The sequence below is a fragment of the Marmota flaviventris genome, chromosome 2 (genome assembly GCF_047511675.1).
Source record: "Marmota flaviventris isolate mMarFla1 chromosome 2, mMarFla1.hap1, whole genome shotgun sequence".
Lineage (NCBI taxonomy): Eukaryota > Metazoa > Chordata > Mammalia > Rodentia > Sciuridae > Marmota > Marmota flaviventris.
This window is the reverse complement of record NC_092499.1, coordinates 13,286,926-13,306,484: the sequence shown is the minus strand read 5'-3', so window position 1 is coordinate 13,306,484 and position 19,559 is coordinate 13,286,926. Positions and strand designations below refer to the sequence as shown.

Here is a 19,559-nt window from a genome sequence, read left to right as displayed (position 1 = left end):
GTTGAAGGTGTTGATTTTAGAGTCTAGACCTGCACTTTTACAGTAGCAACCGGTCACTTGAGGTATTGAGCACTGGCCAGTGGTTAGTTTGAATTAAGGTGTGCTGAAAATAAAAAGTACGCCTGGGTTTTGAAGACTTAGTACAAAAAAGCAATGTAAAGAATCTTAATTTTTAAAAAATGATTACATATTGAAATGATAGTATTTTGGACTTACTGGGTTAAATAAAATATTTTACCTGTTTATACTTTTTAGTGATTAAAGGGACATCTGTGGCATGTGTTATATTTCTGTTGACAACTAGTCTGGTCTAAATTTATGAGGGGGCAATTGATCAGAAGGTGGCATTTGAGCTGGACCTTGAGAGATGTGGTGAGCAGGCAGCTTCCTAGGACCCTACATTGCCAGTTAAAGCATTCAGGTTATTTTGCTTTTTTTCCTCAGACAGTAAGAAACCAACAAACATTTCTGAGCAAGGGGTAATATGTATAGGGATGTTTCTGAGGCTAATCTGGCAGCATTGTTTAAATTGAGAGGAAGGAAAGAAAAGCTGGAGGCAGAGAAATGGAGAAACTCATATAAGGTAATAAGGCTCACATTTCAGTACTGGCAGTAAGGAACAGAAAGGGAATGATATGTGTGCAAGGCATTCTGGGGGAGAAGTAATTTGGAATTGGTAGCAGTCCAAGGGAAAGTAAAAGGAAGAACCATTTTCAAACCTTGGTTACCTAGTATTAATATTTCAATTACAAAATTTATTTGGGGCTGAAGAAATTTAGTCCCAAAACAGAACCAGCAGAGAGGAGGAAGTAGTCTGCTAAATTCTCTCTCTTCATCTCCCTGCTGTTATCTGTTCAATCATACCTACCAACTAATTTTCCTAAACTACAGAATTAACATTTTTCAACTTGTTAATGAATCTTAAAATGTTTCTCTTTTTCCTGAGAACTAGCTCCAGGGTTTCCAGGGCCCTTCATTATCTGGCTTCTCTCTGTTTATTAGAACTTATTTTTTTCCTTTTATTTTTTGATTATATGAAAGTATGCCAGGTTAGGTTTTTCACTGATATTGTTTTTGTTTTGAACCTTTGCTCATTATCCCTGTTTTGAATACCTTCTTTCTACCTCGTTTCCACAGCTCCTTAATGAATAATCATAGATCCCACCTCTTCTGTGACTCTCAATTATAGAAGCTATTTAGAAATTTTAAAATTTTATTTCTTAAGCTTTATACTTAAGCCCCTGATTATTACCAACATGTCTCATTATTACTTATTTTTATTGCTTTATTATCCCTATTCATTTATGTATAAGTTTAGAAATTTATACAAATTCCTAAGATTATGTTTCTTTTTAAAAAATGAAACATATATATTATATAACTTGCCTCTGCTTATGTATATTAGGGGAAGATATACAAGTTAAAGTGCTATAATTATAAACATAAGTAAATCATACCACATTTATGAGATTCTTTATTTATTTTGTAGATTTATAAGGAACTCTTCCTCTGAATTCATGGTGTTTCATCATATATACAACTGAAAAATCAGTAAGTACTTTATGTCTGATAAAGATACAGCTTAATATCCAGGTGTGCTGGTATGTACCTGTAATCCTAGCCATTCAGGAGGCTGAGGCAAGAGAAAGGCAAGTTCAGTGCCAGCATGGGCAATTCAGTTAGACCATGTCTCAAATAAAAAAGGCCTGGGAATATAGCTCAGTAGTAGAGTACTTACCTAGCGCGCATGAGGCCCTGGGTTCAATCCTTAGCACCACACACACTAAAGGATATACTTTATTATGAGTATTTATAACAAAAGTCTTTTCATCTGTTGAAATCAGGATCTCTGCAAAATTTTAGCAAGAACTCATTAATTTGTATCTGCGAGATAACTTTGTATTTTGACTTCATAATCTAAATGAAAGTGGGAGTGAAGGTAGATTTGAGAAGAAAGTTTCTCTTAGACCATTAATATTATTGTGGTATAAGAAACTTTTTGCCAGGGAGAATTTTCTAAGTCCTTTCCAAAATTATAAAACATTTTTCACCAAATAGAGAATTGATGTCTTTATACTTCTCATGTCTTAACTACTTTTTCCTACACTAGGTCAATTTATTTCAAATTTTATCAGTAATTTATTAAACAACTACTATGTGCAGGGCATGTGCTAATGTACTGAATAGATCAAGTATAGTCCTACACTCAGCTCTCTCAAGTAAGGATAAACATGTAAATAGGTAACTCTTAATGGTGTGGTAAGAGCACTAAGCTCATTTAATCTTAGCCATGCCCATTCATTCATATAAGAAACATTGACCACCACTAAATATGACATGGAGACACTGGAATATTGATTAATAAGTTCTGTAACCTCTAGGAGTTCACATTCTAGTATTGGGATCAGGAGGAGAGAAAAGGACAGACAAAAAGCAAGTAAATAAAGAGCAATTATAGACAGCACTAAGTAATTTGAGAGAGAATGATGTTGTAGAATGTAACAGGAGTAGAGAAGGACCTCAAGTTGTTCGAAGAATGTTGCAGGATAAATTGGGGGCAAGGAAAATGTACAGTCTATTTAGAAATCTTGGTCACAATGGGTAAAAGGAAATTTGAGAAATGTAGTGGTTAGTACCAAACTGTATCAGAGGATGAAGGCCATCCATAAACCTCCACACAACCTGAGCTGGTGCATAAACCTCTGGCTTCTCAGATTTGGTAGTGTGAATAGGAGGTGAAGTGGAGACATGTTTGTATATGAATATTCTGAGAAATTTTGCTCTGAAAAATGAGATGCTGTAGTAGTAGTAGGGTTAAGAGGAGTCTTATAAATTGGGAAATTCTAGAGTGTCTTCGTATGCTCATGGGAATAGCACGTCAGTGATACATGTAGGGAAAGAGGAAATGACTAAAAAAAGCAGGAGTTAGAAGGCCAATGAGGATGAGATCAGGTACAAGAGGGATGGCCTTGGATGGAGACAGGGCAATTTGTTTTGTATAGCAGGAGACCACAGTGTGTGTGCAGACAGATTGATAGATGTAGATTCGAGAAAGTGAGATTATCACCTGAGAGTAGGGAGGAATAGAACAGGTTTATGGTTGAGCAGAAAGAGGAATGAAATAATCTGAGATGGAAAGTCAACCTATGAAGAAGAGTAGGAATGACAGGAGTACTTAAATCTGTTTGAGATCTTTGGCTGTGAATTTAAAAAGCAAATAGCACATTTGTGTGATCCTCCCCCCAAAATTCAGCTGTTGGAGTAGACAAAGTGAATGTAGGAGTTAATCAAGGTTGGGGATGAGTACAAAGAAGAACACTAGAAGAGCAAGATATTTGAGAACATTTGCAAAGTAATCACAATGGGTCATGAACTGAAGGTGAGGACCTGGGTTGAGATACAAGGGCATTGTGGATCATGAAGAATGATCAGTGAATTAGAGTGGAGCTCAAAGGATTTTTTTGCAGCGGTAGTGAGATGCTTGAAGGCAAAAGTGGTGTAGGCACAGGTGGTAATAAGGTCAAGGGTGGGTGGCTGAAGTGAAATGGAGGTTATGGGGATCAAGAAAGTCAAGGAACTGAGAGGTCAGTGTTGAAGTTACTGGGAGAAAGACTGAGCCAGGAGCTAAAGTCCTCAGTGAATCAGGTCGGGTTAGTAGATACCGATGCTGAGGAGGAGCTATGGAGGCTAATAGTGAACTAGCTGCTGGTGTGAGCTTCTTCAGGACTGGAGTATTTGAAAGGGGAAGGAGAAGACATAATTTGGAAGTTGCATTGAGGAGCAGGGAACACACTTCTTGCTTTTGAGATGGAGTATGGAGAGATCTAAAAATAAAGCCCTTGAGAAGGTTGTGGAAGAAACTGCATCATTAGGGAATAGCCAGGTTTCTGTGAAGATAATCAAAAAGGAGGTTGAAGTTACAGGTGGGTGTAAGTATAGTTTCAGAGAGTATACCAAAAGGACTTGAGAGGAAGTAGGGGATTGGGTCCAACTAGGAGATAAAAGCATCAGTGATAATGGACAACCTAGGGGTCATTGAGTTTTTGCTGTAACTCAGGTAAACAAGAATAGCAGATGTGGTGGGATTAATTTCCAGTGAGCTGGTTGTGGAAGGTAGACCATCAATTAACCTTAGTTTGCTGATGACCTTGGGTAGGTGGTGAGAGATCATAAGTAATTCAGTGATCTCTTACTTGCCTAGTTAGCCAGGAAAGGCTGATTTTATCTTAAGGAGCTAAATTCTGAAATATTGCTCTGGAGTTGAGCTTTGTTAATAAATACTTTTGTGACATTTGTTCACTAATCCACAGTTCTAGGTCCTAAATCCCCATAGATGTGTCCCTGATATATCTTTTAGAAATGCATGTAATAGGCATCTCAACATGCATTCCAACAGGAATGTGTGTCAGGTTTTGTTTTAGGAATTGCAAATATAAGATACAACCTCTGTTTTTTAGTTACTATGTGCCTGAGCAAGGGTTGTGAACATTTAACTCTGTAAAGTATGTGAATTTCTATATGTATATGTATTTTGGGGGTTTCTTAGTGTTTTGAGGATTGTGGAGGGAAAAGGCGGGTCCATAGCTTTTTATCAGATTCTTGAAGGGGTCTATTTATTTAAGGACCTCTGGGCTAATAGGAGAGAAAGACATGTTAACCAGTCACTGTGGTGCAATGTAATCAATGTCATCATAGAGCAAGGTAAAGGGGGAACAGATTGACCTTGAGGAATGAGTTCATTATTTCAGTAAATGGTTTCATTTAGAAGGAATTTAGATGTGGTAGTCTCTGTTCTAGGTAATTTACTTATTATTTGAAATCTCCAATATCCTTTTTATATAAATATTATATAATTAATGTATAATTGAGGAAAGGTTAATTAACTTGCTCCAAATCACATAGGAGTACCTTCAAATCTGGATCTGTCTGATTCCAAAATCTCCTTTTCATTTCATCATGTTGGGGAAACACTGAAAGACTGTAAACAAGAGTGTAGGATTATGCTTGCATTGTTAAGCTTGATAATAACAGAAGTGGGTCTTAAAAAATATTTGCTTTCCATCTTTATGGAATTTCTGTGCACTTACAAATTTGAAATAATTTGTCTATTATATGTTAGAATGTGCTTTTGTTTAATTATATTTTTCTTTTGAAGGGACCTTTTTAGGTTACTGTTACTCAAACAAAAAGATGACATCTATTATCAAATTAACTACCCTCTCTGGGGTCCAAGAGGAGTCTGCTCTTTGCTATCTTCTCCAGGTTGATGAGTTTAGATTTCTATTGGACTGTGGCTGGGATGAGCACTTTTCTATGGATATTATAGATTCCCTGAGGAAGTAAGTTACATTTCATATTTCAAGACTTTTATTAAATAAACTTTAAAAAATCAGCTTCTTATTTCTATGCTTTTATAATACCATTTTAATGTTATAGAGGGTTGCTGTCTTTTCACTAGTTTAGTTCAGAGTAAAAGAATTTTATTTAAGCCAAAAAAGCTAAATAGTGACCATTTGGAAATCTTTTTTTTAGTTGTAGATGGACACAATACCTTTATTTTTATGTGATGCTGAGGATCGAACCCAGTGCCTCACTCATGCCAGACAAGTGTGCTACCGCTGAGCCACAGCCCTGGCCCTAAATAGTTACTGTTTTAACTTCAATTGACTTATAAGCTTTGTTTATTAAAATTCAGCAAAATTTTAAGTTAGTTGTTACTTGGCTAGTAGATTGCAGTAGAAATTTTGTTCCTTAATTTCTGGAAAAAGGAAGAGTTTGTTAAAAATTTTGACTATTCTACCTTCCACGTGGAAGTCCTGAAGTTGCATTGCAGTTGCATTGCGATAGATAGCTCACTTCCTGCATCTCGTGATGCCTAACATTGTGCCTTAGTTCTCAGAATAATAGCTGCGAGTTACAAAAGGATCCTAATCTACCAAAAATAAACAAACAAATAAAATAAGTTCGGCTACTTTTGCAGAATTGTGCTAATTGTTGAAAGAAAGGAGACTTAAACATTTTTAAAAACTTAAAGTGAAGGGAAAAAAACCCCAAATCACTTGTTAATTTCCTTTGTCAGTGAGAATGTATGCTTCATTGATTAATTGGTATTTACTCTAATGAATGTGCTGTTGGTCACCATCCTAGAAAGCTGAGACAAAATCCGTAAATCTGCGACCATTTAAATATCCTCTCCTTAACAATTTTTGAAATTCCAAGCTGAGTTATTGCATTTAAAATGGTAACATAGAAGATAGCCCTTTAAGATCACCTTATTTGTGGTGTCTCCTTTTTTTCTTTTGTAAATGTGTTTAGACATCATGTTTAGATGCAGCTTATGACTTGATTTTGTTATCTGTGTAGAGCGTGGTTAGTTACGATTGAAACTCACAGGTGTCGTAATTGTAGCTCTTCATTTTGCTCTTTGTTCCCCAGTATTGTCTTCAGTCCAGAATGGGTGAATAGTTTTGACTATTCTACCTTTGCCTTTAAATACAAGAATAAAAAAGTGGTCACTCTTGGTTGTGTTCTCCCAGGCATGTTCACCAGATCGATGCAGTGCTGCTATCTCACCCGGATCCTCTCCATCTGGGTGCCCTCCCGTATGCTGTGGGAAAGTTGGGGCTCAATTGTGCCATTTATGCAACCATTCCTGTTTATAAAATGGGACAGATGTTCATGTATGATCTTTACCAGGTAATTTGAACAATTAAGAAAAAAATTTTATATTCTCATCAGTGATCATTTTTAACCTTTTGTTTGTGTTATTCTTTTAGTCTCGACACAATACAGAAGATTTCACACTCTTTACGTTAGATGATGTGGATGCGGCCTTTGATAAAATACAGCAGCTGAAATTCTCTCAGATTGTAAATTTGAAAGGTAAAAAATATTATCTGTAGTAAATAGTTGTACTAATAGAGGTTTTGTTTTGTTTTGGATTTTGTCTTTTGGTGCTGGGGATCAAACCCAGGGCCTTACGTGCGTTAGGCAAGTGCTCTCCCATTGAGCTATATCCTCAGCCCATACTCATGCAGTTTAATCCTCTGAAAAATACTGAGAATTCATAATAAAATTTATGAGTAGGTGCTGGGGTTGTGGCTCAGTGGTGAAATGCTCGCCTAGCATGCATGAGGCACTGGGTTCAATCCTCAGCACCACATAAATGTAAAAAATAAAGATATTGTGTCCATCTAAAACTAAAAAAAATTAACATTAAAAAAAAATTTATGGGTGCTGTGGTCTGAAGACAAATCATTAGCATTTTCTGCCTTGACATGGATCTCTGAACTTTCTGATTTTAAAAGTATGCCAAACTAAAAACTAACAATTTTAATAGCTCAGACCTTTTTATATTTAGCTTGGGAAAGGCTTATTTTGGTGTTGACAGTGTAAAATGAACAAAAGTAATGTGTCCAGATCCTCCTCCTTGGGGCTTATGGTTTGATTGAGTAGCTCAGATGTGCAAATGTAGAAATTAAAGGAAATGACTGAATTCTAGAATTGGGATATAAAAAGCTAATTTTTTAATTAGGTCAGGATGTCATATTAAGTCTATATTGATGATATAAACAGATATTTTAGAGATTTTCTTTGAAATGAACTCCAGAGATCATGCCAGCGTTAGAAAAAATGGTATACTAATGAACTGTTGGGATTTAACAAGAAACTAAGAATAGTATTAATAGTTTTGCTTGTATTTAGTTTTTCCATAGGATAAATTCTTTTCCCTAATGAGATTTATATTTTTATTTTCTGTTTGAAGGTTAGCAAAAATGGAAATGCTTGATAATTGTTTGTACGATATAAATATTAAAATTTACGACTATGAATGTTCTGTAGTGGTTAAGCACTTGCCTAGTATGTGTAAGAGCCTGAGTTCAGTCCCCAGCACCACAAAAAATAAATTAATTAATTGAATCTTATCTGTTCCTATTAAATAGTTTAATAGTGCGCTGACTTTAAAGTATAATCTCTAACCTTCAGTTTATCAGTACAAATATCTCCACAAAAATACATAATAAGGGGCTGTGGCTGTGGCTCAGTGGTAGAGCGCTTGCCTAGCACGTGCAAGGAGCTGGGTTCAGTCCTCCGCACCACATAAAATAAAGGTATTGTGTCCAACTACAAAAAAATACATCATAAAGTGACAAGTGTTTGTCTTCATTAAGGAAATGGGGATAGGAGAGTCAGATTTACTTTTTTTTGTTTTTAAGTTGTTGATGGACCTTTATTTTATTTATTTATATGTGGTGCTGAAAATTGAACCCAGTGCCTCACACATACTAGGCAAGTGCTTTACCACTGGGCTACAATCCCAGCCCACCAGACTTATTTTTCACTATTTGCATTTTTATTTCTAAAATACAACCTTTCTTTAGGGTTGTGAAACCAATCTGAATGTTGTCATTATCTTGTTGACATAGGTAAAGGACATGGCTTGTCTATCACACCTTTGCCAGCTGGTCACATGATAGGTGGAACAATATGGAAAATAGTCAAAGATGGAGAAGAAGAAATTGTTTATGCAGTTGACTTCAACCACAAGAGGGAGATGTAGGTATATCAAGACAAAAGATAAAGAAATTGCAATTGGTATTATTTTATTTGAAGGGAAAATTAGAAGCAATGTTTTAGTTTTTTTTCTTTTCTCCAACCAGAAATACAGAGTAACTTAAAAGCACCAAATAGTGAATGTTTTTGTTATTACCTGCTTTGTAAGGGGAAAGTTTGGTACAGGACATAAAAGTGATTTTATTTGTGTATGCACTCTATAAAATAGGTGTCTCCCTGCATGTGTTGCAGAGGAAGTGAATTTTTGTACATTAAATTAGATTTTATGCTCTTGGTTTACTATTTAACAGTCTTTGTGGGAGGGTTGTTAAGTCAGTAATTACATATAACTATTTTTTATTATAATTATTAGCACATATACAGATTTATGGTTTTCACTCTGACATTTCCATATATGCAAATATTGTGTTGTGTGGGGGGCGGGTTACTGGGCATTGAACTCAGGGGTGCTTTACCACTGAGCTACATTCCCAGACCTTTTTTAGAAAATTTTTATTTTGAGATGGGTCTTGTTGAGTTATCCAGGTTGGCCTCAAACTTGCAGTGCTCCTGCTTCAGCCTTCCCAATTGCTTGGACTACAGGAGAGTGCCGCTGCACCCAGCCATATATGTGCCTTTTTTTTTTTTTTTTTTGGTGCAGGGTACCTGGGATTGAACTCAGAGGTACTTGGCCACTGAGCCACATCCCCAGCCCTATTTTGTATTTTATTTAGAGACAGGGTCTCACTGAGTTGCTTAGCACCTCGCTATTGCTGAAGCTGATTTGAACTCTCCATCCTCCTATCTCAGCCTCCTGAGCTGTGGTATTACAGGTGTGTGCCACCATACCTGGCTATATATTGTGCTTTGATCATGTCTACTCTCTTTTCTACTCTCATCTCATCCTGTTCCCCAATAACCCCCTCCTCTTTCCCTAATAGTTCTTCTATTTTCAGGGTCTTTTTTCTCTTGATTTGCGTTTCCCTGATGGCTACAGATATTGAGAGGAAACACATGATACTTGTCATTGTGTTTAACTTATTTCACTTAACATGATGTTATATATAGTTCTATCCATTTTCCTGCAAATTACATGATTTCATTCTTCTTTATGGCTGAATAATACTCCATTGGGTATGCCATGTTTTCTTTATCTATTCATCTGTTGATGGGAATCTAGGCTGATTCCATATCTTGGCTGTTGAGAATAGTGCCACAATAAACATAGATATGCAGGTGTATCTTTTGTGTGCTCACTTTATTTTCCTTAGATCAGTACCTGGGAGTGGTATAACTAGATCATATGGTAGTTTTATTTTTAGTTTTTTGAGGAACCTGTATATTGTTTTCCTTAGTGGCTGTACTAATTTACATTCCCACCAAGTGTATACAGGTTCCTTTGTCTCTACCTCTAGCCAGCATTTGTTAGTTTTTTTTTTTTTTTTTTTTTTTTTTTTGTAGTGCTGGGGCTTGAATCTGGGGCCTTGTGCATGCCTGGTCTACCATTGAACCATATCCCCAGCCCTCAATGTAGTTTTGATTTGCGTTTCCCTGATGGCTAAAGATATTTTTCCCCCATATCTTTATTGGCCATTCATATACTACTTTTTTTTTTCCTTGTACTAGGGTTTGAACCCAGGGTTGCTTTACCACTTAGCTATATCCGCAGTCCTTTTTATTGTTTATTTTAAGACAGGGTCTCACTAAGGTGCTAAGGCTGGCCTAGAATTTGTGATCCACTTGCCTCAACCTTTCAAGTCACTGAGATTACAGGTGAGCACTACCAGGCGTGGCTCATACTTCTTTTGAGAAGTGTCTAATCAGGTTGTTTGCCCATTTTTTAATTGGATTACTTGTTCTTTCATTGTTAATTTTTTTTTTATTCTGGATATTAATCCTGCATCAGATAAATAGCTGGCCAATATTTTCTCCTATTCTGAAGGCCATTTCTTCACTGTTAATTGGTTCCTTTGCTGTGCAGAAGCTTTTTAAATTTGAATAATCCTGTTTGTTCTTGCTTTTGTTTCCTGAGCTATTGGAATCCTGTTCAGAAAATTGTTGTCTATGCCAAGTCTTGAAGTATTTCTCCTATGTTTTCTTCTAGAAGTTTTAGGTCTTACATTATGGTCTTTGATCCATTTTTTAGTTGATTTTTGTACAGGGTGAGAGATGGGAAGCATGGTTCAGTCTTCTACCTATGGTTGTCTGAGTTTTATTAGCAGCATTTGTTGAAGAGGCTGTCTTTTTCCAACATATGTTTTTAGCACCTTTGTTGAGAATCAATTACCTGTAGATGAGTGCCTTTATTTCTGGGTCCTCTAGTTTATTCTTTTGACCAACATGTCTGTTTTGGTGCAAATACCATACTATTTGTTTATTTGTTTTTTTCCACATTTTTCCATGCTGTTTGTTACTATGGTTCAATAGTATGTTTTGAAATCAGGTATTATGATGCCTCCAGCATTGCTCTTTTTGCTCAGGATTGCTTTGGCTCTTAAGGTTCTTTTGTAGTTCCATATGAATTTTAGAGTTCTTTTTTCTAGTTCTATGAACAATGTCTTTGATATTTTGATAGGGATTACCTTGAATCTATAGATTACTTTCAATAGTATGGCCATTTTAACAGTATTAATCCTTCCACTCCATGAGCATGGGAGGTCTGTTCTTTATCTAATGTCTTCAATTTCTTTCTTAGTGTTTTATACTTTTCATTGTATATAGGTCTTTTATCTGCTTGGTTATTTTTATTCTTGGGTGTTTTTTTTTTTAATTAAATTACTGTGAATGGAATTGTTTTTCTGCTTTGTTTCTCAGAGTGTTCATTATATTGGTGTATAGAAAAAGTGTTCATTTTTGTATGTTCATTTTGTTTCTTGCTATTTTGCTGAATTTATCAGCTCTAATAATGTCAGATTCCCTTTAAAGGAGGACATAATAATTATATTTTTACATATTTCATTTGGTACAGCATTATTTTTTAACATTTTTCATGTTTGGTTTCATACAGGTTTCTTTTGCCATATCTACACGTTGTTCATCGCTATTTTATATTACAAGTAGCCTCAAGGTCTTTATATTAAGAAATATTTAAAACTAATAGATTGAGTTTAGACTCTTGTAATCATAGATTAATGAAGACAGTGTGGGTGTTTGAGTAAATGGTAAACGAACTTAACAATATTGGAAAAGAATTAATTTGTGTCTTTTATCATATGACAAAATAAATTTCAAATGCCTTAGAATTAAATAGAAAAGGAAGTAATATTGGTGAGTTCATGAGTTAGTCAGTCTTTCTGGTAAACCTTCTGGAAAAGGGAGTTTTCTGGAATACTTGTATATTCTAGTAAATGTAGTTGTGTGTGTGTGTGTGTGTGTGTGGTGTGTGTATGTACACACACACATACATATATTTATATATAAATATATAATTACATTACATAATATATATGAAGACACATGGTATGACTCTACTTTGTGTACAACTAGAGAAATGAAAAATTGTGCTCCATATGTGTACTGTGAATCAAAATGCATTCTGCTGTATGTATAACAAATTAGAACAAATAACTTAAAAAGATAAATATTATATATTTTATATATTATATATATATATAATATAATATTTATATATATATAGTATTCTAGTATTTAGTAATACTTGTATATTCTAATAAATACATTTCTGGGAATGTGTCCTTAAAAAACAATCAAAATGCAACTGAAGCTTTTTGTAAAGATGTTCTTTGAAAGATATAATGGCAAAAAGAGACCTAAATATCAATAAAAGGAAATGATCAAATAAACATAGTATAGACTTGATAGAAAGTTTTCACAATTGTTAAAAATTAGGTTTAGGAAAAAATTTTAATGGGGAATAAAAGGATATAGAACTGAATGTAGAAGCATACATGGATAGCCACTTTTTAAAATGTACACATAAGCTGGGCATGGTGGGGTTGTTCCTGTAATCCTAGCAACTTGGGAGACTGAAACAGGAGGATCACAAATTTGAGGACATCTTGGGCAACTTAATGAGACCCTGTCTCAGAAGAAAAAATTTAAAAAAATGCATATGTATATGCATAGAAAAATTTATATGCTTAGAAGGATGAACCTAATAGTATATCAGTAATCTTGAATGATGGTACTCTGGAAATTTTTTTTTTCTTTATACATTTTGAATTTATCAGATTTCAAAAAATTAACGAGCAAATATATTAACCAAGGAAATAAAAAATGCTTTTAAAAGCAACTGCTTGTTTTTTTAAGAGAAGCTATTATTGTTTATTTGAAATGATATAAAATATTCTTTTTAAACTTTGTTATAGCCACTTAAATGGATGTTCCCTGGAAATGCTAAGCAGACCCTCTCTACTTATCACAGATTCATTTAATGCTACATATGTGCAGCCTAGAAGAAAACAGAGAGATGAACAACTTCTGAGTATGTATTATCCACTGTCCCCTTTAAAGAGCTGTGTGAGTGCATGGTAGCATGAATCACAGTGAATTGTGTTTAACTTAGTCAAAAGAGATTGGCTAACTACTACTTTTTTGAAGAAATATATGGCCACCTCAGTATTTTGTATAAGAAAATGCTTTTGTGGAATGGATGTGAATTGTCTTCTCCCTGCCATTCAACACATGGCTAGTTAGCTCTCCTGGGCGCTACTGGTATATAAAGACCTCATACATATTTAATAGAAAAACACACTCTAAAAGAAAACTAGAAGATATGAGGGTACAAATAGTCCTCTGGTTTGGTGTTGGGTGTTTTAATTATAATTAGTCATCTTGGTCTTCAAGAGCCTCTGAGCCATTATGGTTCACTTCTGCTTTGGTTTGAGCTGCTTCACTTCATTTTTTTTTTTTTTTTTAAATAAGTTGTATGAGATTTCAATGGGAAAATTAGATTTCACTATGTTAATACAATATTTACATATATATTAAATACATATGTTAATAACCACTACCTTAATTTAGGGCTGGGGCTGTAGCTCAGTGGTAGAGCAATTGCCTAGCATGTGTTAGGCATTGGGTTTGATCCTCAGCACCACATAAAAATAAACAAATAAAGGCATTCTGTCCATCTATAATTATAAAAAAAAATTTCTTTTAAGTATAAATAGTATATTGCATTTCTCTAATTCACTGATTTTAGAAAGCTCTTGCTTTTGTTTGTTTGTTTATTTGCTGGAGTTTGCTTTTACCAAGTATTTCTAAGACTTTTACCAGAGCAAAGAAATCTATTTATAAAAATGCTTTTGTTGGAAGAGAATATGAGAATATGATCTATATTTTATTCTACATGTATACAAAATATATATTTTATATGTATACATATATATACACACACACATATATACACACAGATGTATAAAATTATGTGCATGTGTTTGAATGTACATATAAATTTGGTAATTAATCTTAACAAACTTCATTGGGCTAGACAGGTGGTAAGTCCAGGATGACCTGGAAGCCCCAAGCTGGTTGCATTTGACCTAGTCATTGAATTTTCCCAGTGTTACAAGTACCATTTTCTATGTGGACTTAACATGAAAATGTTAGGAACTACTGATTTATAATTTTTCAATGACTTAAAAAAAGTTAATGGTATTGTTTTTTACTCTTATGAAGATATATTTAACAGAATCAAAAGTGGATGTGCTGGGGTTGAGGCTATAGCTCAATAGCAGAGTGCTTGCCTAGCATGTGTGGGGCACTAGATTTGATCCTTAGCACTGCATAAAAATAAACAAGTAAAATAAAGGCAAGCTGTCCAGATACAACTGCAAAAAAAAAAAAAAAAAAAAAAAAATGGTTATGCTGACTTAAACAAAATTCTTTCACTTTGTACCTGACCTAGTAATTGCTTATGTATAAATTATAGTATTTGTCATTAAAAAAAGGGAGACAGAGTTGTCTTTAATTTTATAGCAAAGTATTAATTTTGAACTACAAAGATTTTACATTCCTGTTTTCTAGCAAATGTCCTGGAAACACTTCGAGGTGATGGAAATGTATTAATAGCAGTGGACACTGCAGGCAGAGTTTTGGAACTTGCTCAACTTCTTGATCAGATCTGGAGAACTAAAGATGCAGGATTGGGTGTTTACTCCTTGGCACTCCTAAATAATGTCAGTTATAATGTGGTGGAGTTTTCTAAGTCCCAGGTTTGTTATTGTCCATAATAAAGAACTTTGCTACAGTGATTGGGCTTATGGACTTTAGTGTCTTAATTGCCTTTTGTATTTCATTTTTCTGAAGGGGTGGTTAATAATAATAGCTCAGCATTAACTGTTTACTGGCTATGGGTGCTTTATATGTATGTGTTATTTAATCTACATGCACCCTATGAAGCAGTGTTTGCCTCCATTTTACAGATTAAGCAGGTTGCTTCTCTTCTAACTCTTGTTCTACCAGTCTGTATAAAATGGGGATAAATATATATCCTACTTCATAGGATATAAATATTAGAATTCATTGTTCTTTCTTTTGAATAAGGTGTTTCTCTTTAAATAGCAGTCTGTAGGGTAAGTTATTTATTTAGAACATATACACTGCCTTCTCTAAAAGATTTAGATCACTTATAATGAAACAGTACAGAATTTGATTTTTAAGGATGAAATTTTTAGGGGCGCGAGGATCTAATGGGGAACACAATTTGCTTATCAAATGGTATAGACTTAATCTACTGTGGGTAAAAAGACTTGAAACAAGATAGAACTTGAATTCCTTGACTGTTTTAGAATACATTGAAGTTACAGTATTTTCTAATAATTGTCATCTTTTTTTCCTATATTAGGTAGAATGGATGAGTGATAAATTGATGAGATGTTTTGAAGACAAAAGAAATAATCCATTTCAGTTTCGCCATCTCTCTTTATGCCACGGTCTTTCTGACTTGGCTCGTGTGCCTAGCCCCAAAGTTGTACTTGCCAGCCAACCTGACCTGGAATGTGGATTTTCAAGGGATCTCTTTATTCAGTGGTGTCAGGACCCTAAAAACTCAATCATTCTGACTTATAGAACTACTCCTGGGACTTTAGCACGTTTCCTAATTGATAATCCTTCTGAAAAAATTACAGAAATAGAGGTGAGCAAACACTGTATCTTATAACTGTTGGGGGTATTTTATGCATAATGTATAAAAATCAGGGACCAAAAGCAAAACTTGAAATTGTTTTGGAATTTTTTTAAGAATAGCAGTAGAGAAGAAAAAAAAGAATAACAGTAGAGAGCCTTTTTTAATTATACATGACAGTAGAATGTACTTTGTTACATCATCATACATAGATGGAGGATAATTTCTCATTCTTCTGGTTATACATGGTGTAGAATCCCACTGGTCATAACTCTATTCTTCCCTAGCCCCCCTTTCCTTATTGTGAATTAGCATATCAGAGAAAACATTTGGCCTTTGGTTTTTTGGGATGGGCTTATTTCACTTAGCATAATATCCTCCAGCTCCATCCATTTACTGGCAAATGCCATAATTTCATTCTTTTTTAAGGCTGAGTTAGAGAGCCTTTTACAGCACAAACTTACAAGCCCCTTCTCAATCTTAAACTCCTGCAGGGTACCTTCTAGAATCATACTGGGAGGGAATACATATACACAGTATCTTCTTTTTCTGAAAAGTTCCTTGTCTTTGCTTTCCCTAATTGAAATCTGGCTGCTTCGCATAGTGTTCTTTTCTGTAGGCCTCTTAAATAGATAGGCTTTTCCTTTTCTCATTTCTTCTGTGCTGGGTAAGTCTCCTCCTTGTTCTGTGCTACAGTTTTTAAGCCATTTTTCTTTTCTTTGCAGCTTATGCCATCAGACCTGATGATATATATACGAATCCCTCTTTGTTTCTGACATTTCTTAATCTTGTGGTTGTTCTCTGTCACTCATCAGTGATTTTAGACCCTAGTTCATGGCCTGCTTGCCCACTTGTATTCAGGACTCCTTTCTTGTTGTCTTGAGCATCCACATGGCTGCTCTGTCCAGTTCTTTAGTCCTCTCAGTTCCTTATGCCTTTCTTCTCAGTGAGCTTTCCTCCACTCTGCCCTGGCTGTCCATTCCCCTCTCCTGCTCTCTACCTCAACTCCCCTACTCTGATCTTACGGCTGACTTTCCCTTCTACTCCCATGCCAAGAGCTCTTTAGTTCCACTGAGACTTTCAGTTCGTGAATCTCACTGTCCAGCATTCTTATTTAGAGTCATTGATCCATGATTAATCATTTAGTAAACACCTTTAAATCTCTTACCATTCTTCTGTTTATTCTACTCACCTGGCAAAGCCTTGGCACTAAACTATTTGCTTAGTCTGTACCTGCGTTCAAGCAGCTTTTTCACTGGAGTTAAATGTGACCGTGTGGACAGGTTTCTCTATATTTTCATGACTTCACATCTCAAAAGGGCACCTAGTACTAGCACTCTACATTCTATAGGATATTCGTTTTCTCTCTGTCTAGTAAGGACATTTTTATGCCTCTAATTTCTTAAATAACCTATAATACACTCTTATTCATAGCACATGATCTTGTCTGAAAAGTAGCAGAGAAGTAGAAGTAGTCAGACAGGAATTCCTGTATCTCATTGTCACTAAATATACTAACCTGTTCCTGCATCCAGACCTGCTGCCTTAGCAGACAATTAGCAGAATGACCAAGATGCTAAAAGATGATTTGGCTTGATAACAAATCCATCAGATCTGTCATTTTCCCAAAACTAGTATAATTGACTCTACTGTTTATAGTCATCGATATTGGATGGTTTGGTTAATAAGTGCCAGGGTTGTATAAAGTTTTAGATGATTACTTTTCATTTTGTCTTCATAGCAACCATTTAAAAGATCATTTGGTTTTTAAAAGCTAAGTTGTATCTTTGTCTTATATAACCTATTTATAAGAAAACTGTAATATTAGTAAATAATATCTGATATGTATTGACTGTAAATACAGAATTGTTGAGCAAAGGATTCAGAGAAAGTATATCAAAGTAAAATACTGTCTTAGGTTACTTAATAGCTTAGAAATACAAAATTAAAAACTCAGAAGTACTTAAAGCAGTTTAATGAGATATAAAATACCTAATTTAAAAATTTTAATTACTAGAAATTTAATTAGGCCTGATATGCCATTTGAGGAATTAATAAAAGAATATTAAAACTTTGAAGAAAATGACATTCCAGTGTGTCCTCATGAAATCTGAAGCAGCTGAAAATAGGATATGACAAATTTTTTAGTATTTAAAAAGTAATACTTGTGTTGAGGATTCTTTCCCTGCTCACCATCTTAGGGATATGTCTTCTGCAGTTATCTCTTATCTCTCCATCATTCATCTTTTTTCCCCTCTACTTGATCACATCCCAAACAATTTTTACACTTATCTTTCCCCCCTCCTCCTGACCTGCTCTTCTCTGTCTTCCTCATGGGAAAGCTTCCCCTTATACTCGAGCCAAAAATCTAGAAAATTAAAAATGCTCACTGAAGTATAATATATACTGAAACGTGCATATCATAAGTATAGTGTGTGATATTTTTCACATACTGAACACACTTGTCTAGCCTGCACCTAGTTCAAGAAATAGAATCAGCCCCACATACGCCTACTTCCTGACTCTGTCTCTCCCTATCCCTGGGGGTAACCAGTGTCCTGTACAGGTTATTAATGCACGGATCATTCAACTTATTTTTTTTGTTACTTTTCTCTCAATATCCACACCTAGTTCAGCAAGTTACATTGACCTGACCGCCTGACATATCCTGTATTATCTACTTTTCTCTTTCTCTTCTGCTGTCATCCTAGCCCAATGCTAAGTGTCTTGCCTAGACTCTGCAGTAGTTTCTGAACTGGTTTTTCTATTTTTATTTTTTCATTCCCTTAATAATAAATAAAATAATAATAAAAATAAAAGGTGACCAAAGCCATCTTTTATGTGGTGGTGGTAAAAAAATGCATATAATTTGCTATCTTAACCATGTTTAAGTGTACATTACAGTAGTGTTAGTTTTTTTAAGATTTTTTTAAAATAATTTTTTAATTGTAAATGGACACAATACCTTATTTTATTAGTTTTATTTTTATGTGGTGCTGGGGATAGAACCCAGTGCCTCACTGCTAGGCAAGTGCTCTACCACTGAGCCACAATCCCTGCCCCAGTAGTGTTAGTTTTTAATGGTGCTGGTGATTGAACCCAAGGCTTTGTGCATGCTGAGCAAGTGCTCTACCTTTGAGCTACATCCCTAACCCCATTTTCTATGAACCCCAAGGATTCAGAGAAAGTATATCATTCCTTTTTTTTTTTCTTTTTAGTTGTAGATGGACACAAAACTTTATTTAATTTGTTTATTTTTATGTGGTGCTCAGGATTGAAACCCAGCCCCCCCACATGCATTTTTAAAAAAATTTTTATAAATGGCAGATGGAGACCAAAGTTTATGATAGCAGTGGCATAATAAATCATGAAGGTAAAGGTTTTATTAAAATTTATTTATGGGGGTTAGGGATATAGCTCAGTTGGTAGAGTGCTTGCCTTGCATGCACAAGGCCTTGGGTTCAATCCCTAGCACCACAAAAACAAAATAAATTTATTTATGAATAAAGTATCTATGTGAGTTACTAACTGTAATGAAAAAAAGACACTGTAATGAAACTTGTTTTCAGATAAATTACTAGACAGATGTGGGATACCTATGTAAACATGTAATTCACTTATATTAGAAGTGCCTGAATTTGGTTTAACTTTTTTTTCCTTTGTATTTTGAACTAATTTCAAACTTAACAGGAAAGTCACAAAAATAGTATGCCCAGATTCCTCAGTTTTCAATGTTTTTACTGGATTTGCTTTATATATATTTGTCCTTTATGATGTGTTACCTTTTTCTTTTTTTAATATATTTGCTTGTCAATGAACATTTATTTATATGTGGTGCTGAGAATTGAACCCAGTGCCTCACACATGCCAGGCAAGCACTCTACCACTGAGCCACCACCCAGCCCCCTTTTTCTTGATTTGA

The 19,559-nt window shown here is 34.8% G+C and overlaps 1 protein-coding gene across 1 annotated transcript in view; it reads left to right on the top strand.

The window, feature by feature from the left end:
• The window catches only part of Cpsf2 (cleavage and polyadenylation specific factor 2), a 31,860-nt gene that overhangs the window by 1,941 nt on the left and 10,360 nt on the right, over window positions 1–19,559 (top strand). The window contains exons 2-9 of the mRNA XM_027931713.2: window positions 1,490–1,551; window positions 5,156–5,339; window positions 6,537–6,696; window positions 6,777–6,882; window positions 8,427–8,556; window positions 12,882–12,997; window positions 14,539–14,726; window positions 15,359–15,649. Coding sequence (XP_027787514.1) covers window positions 5,191–5,339; window positions 6,537–6,696; window positions 6,777–6,882; window positions 8,427–8,556; window positions 12,882–12,997; window positions 14,539–14,726; window positions 15,359–15,649 — 1,140 coding nt within the window. The 5' untranslated portion in view covers window positions 1,490–1,551; window positions 5,156–5,190. The remainder of the gene's footprint in view (window positions 1–1,489; window positions 1,552–5,155; window positions 5,340–6,536; window positions 6,697–6,776; window positions 6,883–8,426; window positions 8,557–12,881; window positions 12,998–14,538; window positions 14,727–15,358; window positions 15,650–19,559) is intronic.